Source organism: Dipodomys ordii, unplaced genomic scaffold (assembly GCF_000151885.1).
Source record: "Dipodomys ordii isolate 6190 unplaced genomic scaffold, Dord_2.0 Scaffold213, whole genome shotgun sequence".
Classification (NCBI taxonomy): Eukaryota; Metazoa; Chordata; class Mammalia; order Rodentia; family Heteromyidae; genus Dipodomys; species Dipodomys ordii.
The window spans coordinates 486,770-495,739 of NW_012267429.1; the positions used below are offsets into that span (position 1 = coordinate 486,770).

The 8,970-nt window shown below is 62.5% G+C and overlaps 1 protein-coding gene across 1 annotated transcript in view; it reads right to left on the minus strand.

The window, feature by feature from the left end:
- Positions 1-7,341: 7,341 nt before the first annotated feature.
- Adgra1 (adhesion G protein-coupled receptor A1) overlaps positions 7,342-8,970 on the minus strand; it is a 26,603-nt gene continuing 24,974 nt past the window's right edge. The window contains exon 5 of the mRNA XM_013035493.1: positions 7,342-8,548. Coding sequence (XP_012890947.1) covers positions 7,342-8,548 — 1,207 coding nt within the window. The remainder of the gene's footprint in view (positions 8,549-8,970) is intronic.

Genomic DNA, 8,970 nt, shown 5'->3' on the forward strand with positions numbered 1-8,970 from the left:
CTAGGCTAAGTGCTAGGCTGAGTCCTTGGCTGAGTCGTAGGCTGAGTCCTCGGCTGAGTCCTAGGCTGAGGTCCTAGGCTGAGTCCTAGGCTGAGTCCTCGGCTGAGTCCTGGGCTGAATCCTGGGCTGAGTCCTCGGCTGAGCCCTAGGCTGAGTCCTAGGCTGAGTCCTGGGCTGGGTCCTCGGCTGAGCCCTAGGCTGAGGTCCTAGGCTGAGTCCTAGGCTGAGGTCCTAGGCTGAGGTCCTAGGCTGAGTCCTAGGCTGAGTCCTTGGCTGAGTCCTAGGCTGAGGTCCTAGGCTGAGTTCTAGGCTGAGGTCCTAGTCTGAGTGCTAGGGTGAGTCCTCGGCTGAGTCCTAGGCTGAGTCCTAGGCTGAGGTCCTAGGCTGAGTCCTATGCTGAGTCCTAGGCTGAGCTCTAGGCTGAGGCCCTAAGCTGAATCCTAGGCTGAGGTCCTAGGCTGAGTCCTAGGCTGAGTCCTAGGCTGAGTCCTTGGCTGAGTCCTAGGCTGAGTCCTAGGCTGAGTCCTAGGCTGAGTCCTCGGCTGAGTCCTCGGCTGAGGTCCTAGGCTGAGTGCTAGGCTGAGTGCTAGGCTGAGTCCTCGGCTGAGTCCTCGGCTGAGTCCTCGGCCGAGTCCTAGGCCGAGTCCTAGGCCGAGTCCTAGGCCGAGTCCTAGGCCGAGTCCTAGGCTGAGTCCTAGGCTGAGTCCTTGGCTGAGTCTTGGGCTGAGTCCTGGGCTGAGTCCTCGGCTGAGCCCTCGGCTGAGTCCTAGGCTGAGTCCTGGGCTGAGTCCTCGGCTGAGCCCTAGGCTGAGGTCCTAGGCTGAGTCCTAGGCTGAGTCCTCGGCTGAGGTCCTAGGCTGAGTCCTCGGCTGAGGTCCTAGGCTGAGTCCTCGGCTGAGTCCTAGGCTGAGTCCTAGGCTGAGTCCTAGGCTGAGGTCCTAGGCTGAGTCCTAGGCTGAGTCCTAGGCTTAGTCCTAGGCTGAGGTCCTAGGCTGAGTCCTTGGCTGAGTCCTAGGCTGAGTCCTTGGCTGAGTCCTAGGCTGAGTCCTAGGCTTAGTCCTAGGCTGAGGTCCTAGACTGAATCCTAGGCTGAGTCCTAGGCTGAGTCCTCGGCTGAGGTCCTTGGCTGAGTCCTAGGCTGAGTCCTCTGCTGAGGTCCTAGGCTGAGTCCTAGGCTGAGGTCCTAGGCTGAGTCCTAGGCTGAGTCCTAGGCTTAGTCCTAGGCTGTGGTCCTAGGCTGAGGTCCTAGGCAGAGTCCTAGGCTGAGGTCCTAGGCTGAGTCCTAGGCTGAGCTCTAGGCTTAGTCCTAGGCTGAGTCCTAGGCTGAGTCCTAGGCTGAGTCTAGGGTTAGTCCGAGGCTGAGGTCCTAGGCTGAGTCCTTGGCTGAGTCCTAGGCTGAGTCCTCGGCTGAGTCCTAGGCTGAGTCCTTGGCTGAGACCTATGCTGAATCCTAGGCTTAGTCCTAGGCTGAGGTCCTAGACTGAGTCCTAGGGTTTGTCCTAGGCTGAGTCCTAGGCTGAGGTCCTAGACTGAGTCCTAGGGTTTGTCCTAGGCTGAGTCCTAGGCTGAGGTCCTAAGCTGAATCCTAGGCTGAGGTCCTAGGCTGAGTCCTAGGCTGAGTCCTCGGCTGAGTCCTAGGCTGAGGTCCTAGGCTAAGTGCTAGGCTTAGTCCTAGGCTGAGTCCTAGGCTGAGTCCTAGGCTGAGTCCTTGGCTGAGTCCTAGCCTGATGTCCTATGATGAGTCCTAGGCTGAGTCCTAGGCTGAGTCCTCGGCTGAGTCCTAGGCTGAGTCCTTGGCTGAGTCCTTTGCTGAGTCCTAGGCTTAGTCCTAGGCTGAGTCCTAGGCTGAGGTCTTAAGCTGAATCCTAGGCTGAGGTCCTAGGCTGAGTCCTAGGCTGAGTCCTTGGCTGAGTCCTAGGCTGAGTCCTAGGCTGAGTCCTAGGCTGAGGTCCTAGGCTGGGGTCCTAGACTGAGTCCTAGGCTGAGTCCTAGGCTTAGTCCTAGGCTGAGTCCTAGGCTGAGTCCTAGGCTGAGGTCCTAGGCTGAGTCCTCGGCTGAGTCCTAGGCTGAGGTCCTAGGCTGAGTCCTAGGCTGAGTCCTCGGCTGAGTCCTAGGCTGAATCCTAGGCTGAGTCCTAGGCTGAGGTCCTAGGCTGAGTCCTCGGCTGAGTCCTAGGCTGAGGTCCTAGGCTGAGTCCTAGGCTGAGTCCTCGACTGAGTCCTAGGCTGATTCCTAGGTTGAGTCCTTGGCTGAGTCCTAGGCTGAGTCCTCGGCCGAGGTCCTAAGCTGAGTCCTAGGCTGAGTCCTAGGCTGAGTCCTAGGCTTAGTCCTAGGCTGAGGTCCTAGGATGAGTCCTTGGCTGAGTTCTAGGCTGAGTCCTAGGCTGAGTCCTAGGCTTAGTCCTATGCTGTGGTCCTCGGCTGAGTCCTAGTCTGAGTTCTAGGCTGAGTCCTCGGCTGAGTCCTAGGCTGAGTCCTAGGCCGAGGTCCTAGGCTGAGTCCTAGGCTGAGTCCTAGGCTGAGGTCCTCGGCTGAGTCCTCGGCTGAGTCCTAGGCTGAGTCCTAGGCTGAGTCCTAGGCTTAGTCCTAGGCTGAGTCCTAGGCTGAGTCCTAGGCTGAGTCCTAGGCTGAGTCCTGGGCTGAGTCCTAGGCTGAGTCCTGGGCTGAGTTCTAGGCTGAGTCCTAGACTGAGTCCTTGGCTGAGTCCTAGGCTGAGTCCTTGGCTGAGTCCTAGGCTGAGTCCTAGGCTGAGTTCTAGGCTGAGCTCTAGGCTGAGTCCTAGGGTGAGTCCTAGGCTGAGTCCTAGGCTGAGGTCCTATGCTGAGCTCTAGGCTGAGTCCTAGGCTGAATACTATGCTGAGTCTTAGGCTGAGGTCCTTGGCGGAGGTCCTAGGCTGAGTGCTGGGCTGAGTCCTAGGCTGAATCCTGGGCTCACGTCCTCGACTGAGTCCTAGGCTGCGGTCCTAGGCTGAGATTCTAGGCTGAGTCCTAGGCTGATCCTGAGCTGAGTCCCAGGCTGAGGTCCTAGGCAGAGTCCTAGGCTGAGTTTTGGGCTGAGGTCCTAGGCTGAGCTCTAGTCTGAGTCCTAGTCTGAGTCCTAGGCTGAGTCCTAGACTGAGGTCCTAGGGTGAGTCCTAGGCTGAGGTCCTTGGCTGAGGTCCTAGGCTGAGTCCTGGGCTGTCCCGAGGAGCCTGCATGTGGGCCTGCAGTAGCCTCCCCCAACCCCTCGCAGGACCAGGGTGGTCCCCAGAGGTCACTGCCTCTCTCACAAAGAAGCAGCTCCCCACGGGCCTGGCTTAAGTGGGCTGATGAAGTTCTGACAGGGTCTTCCGCTCCTTCCTCCTCGGGTCTCCTTCCTGTCACAGATCTCTAGGAACCAGAACCCCCGGAGTCTAGGTATGGCAGGGGGAAGGGAGGGGTGCTGGTCCGGGCCCTTCTGGGTTCTTCTCATGCAAGGCCCAGGCGCTTCCTTCCTCTCTCCGGAGGTTCTGTCTTCCCCACACGCAGCTTGGTCCGCAGAGCCTGCAGCGGTGCCCTGCCCTGGCCTGCGCTGTGCCAGCGCTCTCCTCCACCTCTGTGTCCACCCCCAGCTCCCGTCCTCTGCTCGGTCGGCTCTGCGTGCTTCTGCCCTGGCCCACTGTGGTGCCTGTCTCCAGGTGCAGGCTGCAGCCATGTTACCGGACGCTGTGCTTGAGTCTGCAACAGGTGGGAGCCGCCACGTGCCGGCGGGGGAGGGGGGCCGCGCAGAGCAGGCTGAGGGACACCATGGGGGTGTTCTGACACCCGTCCCACCCAGGCCAAGGCCCACAAGACAGCCCTGGGCTGGGACCATTGAACCCAAGAAATGCCAACAGTCCTGGACAGCTGCCACTGCTGCAGGGAGCTGAGGCTCGGGGGTGGATGCTGTGGCCAGGCCGGGTATGGCCACTGTTGCTGCTTTGGGTGGGCATGTGGCATGTGACAGGTAGTTTACATAGCATTGACAAGGGGCTGACCAGGAATGCGTGACCTGCAGATTGACGGATCTCACAGCGTCCTGAGACTGATGCCCCTGCTCCCACAGGGCCATGGATGCCCCCCCCACCCCCGCCCCTACAGTCCAGGCTGGCCCTCCCAGAGGAGGACAGCCCCCCCACCCCCGCCCCTGCAGTCCAGGCTGGCCCTCCCAGAGGAGGACAGCCCCCCCCACCCCTGCTCCTGCAGTCCAGGCTGGCCCTCCCAGAGGAGGGTCTGGGCTGCTGCTGGAGGGAGGGGTGGGGTGGGGAGAAGGGGGGAGGGGAAGGATGGGAAGGGGTGGGAAGAGGGAAGGGTGGGGTGGAGAGGGGGGCTCGGGCTCCTGGTGCAAAGCCATCAGTCAGGAGGAGCTTGGTGAGGAGCTTGGTGAGCGCAGAGGAGGAGACACTGGGTGCACGACCTGGCCAAGGAGGCCCAATGCCCACCGGCCTCCGCAGTCCAGCCCCATCTCCTGGACGCGATCCTGTGTCTGCAGCATCCCAGCATGGGACCTCTTGAGGGCCCCGGTGCCCCCCCAACCCGGCTGCCCAGGTTTCTGAACTTGTTGGCGTGTGCGTCAGCCTGGTTCTATGTGGTGACACTGAGTCTGAGTGCTCTGGCTCCTCCCCGCTTCTAACCCGTGTGCCCAGTGCAGACAGTACCTTCTGCCACACACACAGCCATGTTTATCCTTCTACACACTCCTGTGTGCACACGCACCATCCTCACACCATCACCAGCACAGCACACACTCCTGTGCACGCTCCTGCCACACGCTGACACCACACTGGCTGCCCACACGCGTGTTCACAAAGGCGGAAAGGGGACCCGCACATCTGCAGGCAGGGCCCGGTGTGTTCCGTGGTTCAGTGTCACATGCTCATGGACACAGCTACACTGGAAATCCTCATGCTCAGCGGCAGGGCACACTGGGGAGCTGCACAGTCCTGCCCCCATGTGGACTTGGGAGGAGAAAGCAGCATTGAAACACAAGCTTCCATGTTTAATGCAGAATTTTTCTGGCAGTGAGGCACTTCTTGACTCTGCCCAGGGCAGCAGGCGCTGAGGGCCAGGGCCTGGGGCTCAGGGGCCCAGCCCTACCCTGCCCTCCTTCCCCATTAAGGATGAGAAACACGTTTGTGATTGAACAGCCACACCAGGGCCAGTAATGAAAAACACTGTATTTTGTCTGGACAGTCTGCATCTACAGTGTGTACACAGCTTAACATGGATTCTGTGCACATCAGCTACGGAAGCAGGTGAGAGGCTGGGGCCACAGGTGCTGGTTGCCTGATGCTCCTCTGCTGCACATCTGCTGACCTGAGGGACATGGGGATCCTGTGCTAGGTGCAGCTCACACACTTGTGTCAGGGCTGCCAGGCTCCTTACTCAGATACTGAGTGTCACCTAGCACAGCGCCTCCTTTGTCAGAGTGCTGTTCTGAGGCCGTGGACTCACCCACCCCCTTCCCCCAGGCCCTCGGGGCTCACCTACACCCCATTCCCCCAGGCCCTCGGGGCTCACCTACACCCATTCCCCTGGGCCCTCGGGGCTCACCCACCCCATTCCCCTGGGCCCTCGGGGCTCACCTACACCCCTTCCCCCGGGCCCTCGAGGCTCACCCACCCCATTCCCCCGGGCCCTCAGAGCTCACCTGCCCCCTTCCCCCGGGCCCTCGGGGCTCACCTACACCCCTTCCCCCGGGCCCTCGGGGCTCACCTACACCCATTCCCCCGGGCCCTCGGGGCTCTCCTGCCCCCTTCCCCCAGGCCCTCTGGGCTCTCCTGCCCCCTTCCCCCAGGCCCTCGGGGCTCTCCTGCCCCCTTCCCCCAGGCCCTCGGGGCTCACCTGCCCCCTTCCCCCGGGCCCTCGGGGCTCACCTACACCCTTTCCCCGGGCCCTCGGGGCTCACCTACACCCCTTCCCCCGGGCCCTTGGGGCTCACCTACACCCCTTCCCCTGGGCCCTCGGGGCTCACCTCACCCCTTCCCCCAGGCCCTCGGGGCTCACCTACACCCCTTCCCCTGGGCCCTCGGGGCTCACCTGCCTCCTTCCTCAAGTTCCTCTGGGCTCACCCACTCCCTTTCCCTGGGCCCTCGGAACTCCCTCATCCCCTTCCCAAGGCGCAGAGTGGGAGGCCCTGCTCCTGGGAGCTGCCTATCCAGGGGGCAGAGCACGATGCTGGGTCACAGGGACACTGGCACTCAGGTCTGCAATGGAAACCCCAGTGCTCATGTGGCTAGAAAACACACTAATTCTGTGTATGTACATGTGCATGTGTGTGCATGTGAGCATTGTATTGTATGTGCACACGGGTGGCAGTGTGCAGACACATGCCTGTATGTGTTTTGTAGTACCTGTGTGCATGTGTGCATGTGAGCCTTGTATCGTGTGCGCACACAGGTGGCAGTGTGCAGACACATGCATGTGTGTGTGTGTGTTTTGTAGTATGTGCAGGTGTTTCTATACACGCTCACATGTGGTGTATGGATGTGAAGAGGCAGGTACGTGCATTGTGTGAACACACATGTGTGCCATGAGCACACACACACAGACATGTGTGCACACACATGCATGGGTTCAATCATGTGGTGTGTGCATAGGTGTTCCTGTAAATGTGTGTGCCAGCATATCACAGACCGGGATGAGGCAGACAGGAGAGGGCAGACTCGGTCCCCGGGGTATCCCCTGAATGCGGCCCTCTGCCCTACTTCCTGGGCTCAGACTGGCCTGCATCGTGGTTGACATCTGTCCTTGACATTGGGGTTTTTATCAGAAATGCACAAAAGGAAAGACATTTTGTTTTGGAGACCACCAGACCCCACAAGCCCCTCTTCTTGGGAATGAGCACAGAATTGTGATGCTCACATTGGAGAGGAGCTGGTCCTCACAGCGGATGGCTTTGGAAGTCAAGTGCTCGGGCATTTCCAACGGCATGGGTCCAGTAGCCTGGCAGGGGAGGGGCGACAGGAGGGCAGCAGAGAGGCTGTGGGATCTCCCAGAGAAAACTAAACCCACACCGGGGCGGGACACAGCGGACAGGACCCACTGAGAGCACCTGGGCTGTCCCCTGCTGTTCAGGCAGGACAGGGCCCTGGTGGGCTTGGAGGGCTGGGTGCGGGCGCCAGGCTGCCCGGGAATGGATGTATGGCACGGCCACATTCCGCTTTGGGACAGGTGGCAGCTGGCCCGACCAGAGTGTGTTCCCGCTGGGGTCTCCTACACAGAGTTGCAGCCGAGGGCGGCTTTGGCATCCCCTATGCTGGCTTCGTGCGGCAGACGGGCCCTCTGTGCTGAAGCCCCCCCAGGGACTGGCGGCACCCGGAGGAGGGTCACATTCCCGCCCCAACTACACAGTAGTTTCGTTTTTCCAGGGCCCTGTTCGGATGTTGCCTGTGCTGTCAGTGCTGAATGGCAGGCCTTCCTGGATGCTGCCCCGGAGGAGCCCGTCGGGGCTGGGGCCGTGGAAGGACAGGGACGGTGTCCTGCGGAGCATCTCCAGATGGGCCGGGCCTGGAGGCAGCCGTGGGGGGCACCCGTAGAGCCCCAGGCTGGCCTCACCGCCCTCAGGCTGGCTGACCAGGGGGAAGGGGCCGGCCTGGGCACAGCAGGCCAGTGTGTGCACCCCCTCTGGGCCCTCCAGGGAGCTGAGGGGGCTGTCTGTGTGGGAGCTGGGGGCGCTGCCGTCCAGGCTGGAGGGGATGTGGTAGGCGTAGCTCTGATGAGCGGCGGCCTGGTGTCGGCTGAAGTAGTGGGGCTTAGTTCTGCCCTCGAGGCATCTGTGCGGGCGTGGGGTGTGCGGGAAGGCGTCTCCCTCAGCCATGCGCATGTGAGCCTCCTCCTCCATCAGCTGCTCGCAGTGCATCTTGGCGCAGCAAGGGGTGGCCGGTGGCAGGCAGCCGACGTGGCCCTGAGCAGCCTGAAGGTTGGTCATCTTGCAGTGGCCGGAGGGCAGGTGGCCGAAGCCCCTGGGCTGGCTTGCACAGGGGGAGTCTGGCAGGCGGGCAGCATGCCCCAGTGCGTCCCCGTTGGCGTCCAGGGCGGGGTGGGCGCCGGGCGTGGAGGTGGCGGCATCCCCCCGGGAGGGGCAGCAGGACCACCAGCACTGCCACACGTCCTCCCGCTTGGCACAGTGGTGGATGAGCACGAAGAGCCCCAGCGTCACGCAGAAGGCCCCGTACAGACAGCTGAAGACCATGTCCAGGAAGGGGCCTTGCGACACGGCCAAGGCCCCGAAGGTCCACGTGGCTGAGAATAGGAAGAGCGTGCAGGCAGCGGCCCTCAGCTGGGCCTGGAAAGAGTGCTCGTTCTGTAGTGGGGAGGCGGCCGGCCCATCGCAGCCAGGTGGCGTGCAGGGCCGCGGCCCTGGGCAGCGGCTGCCCTCGGGCCCCGCCAGCCGCCGCCGCTCCTCCGGGTGCTCCTGCAGCTCGTACCTGCGCTCGGGGTGGCGCCGCAGCTGGATGTAGGTGCCCAGGAAGTACACGCAGGTGACCAGTGTGATGAAGGCCGCTGGCCCGTAGAAGGCCCCCAGGCTGGGCTCCCAGGCCATCCAGCAGCTGCGGGAAGGGCAGATCAGGGGGTCAGGCCGGGCTGGGCCCCTCCCCAGCCCTGCAGGACCGAGGGGGCTCCAGAGTGGTGTGGAAATAGCAAGAGGAGAAGAAACTGCACCAAGGCAGGTCAGGAATGAGATGCAGAACCAGTCGGCAGGGCAGAGGCAGTGCTGGGCAGAGGCACGGTGCGGGACAGGGGCAGTACGGGGCAGAGGCAGTGTGGGGCAGAGGCACAGAGCGGGGCAGAGGCAGTGCGGGGCAGAGGCACAGTGCGGGGCAGAGGCAGTGTGGGGCAGAGGCACAGTGCGGGGCAGAGGCAGTGCGGGGCAGAGGCAGTGCAGGGCAGAGGCAGTGCGGGGCAGGGGCAGTGCGGGGCAGGGGCAGCGTGCGGGGCAGGGGCAGTGCGGGGCAGGGGCAGTGCGGGGCAG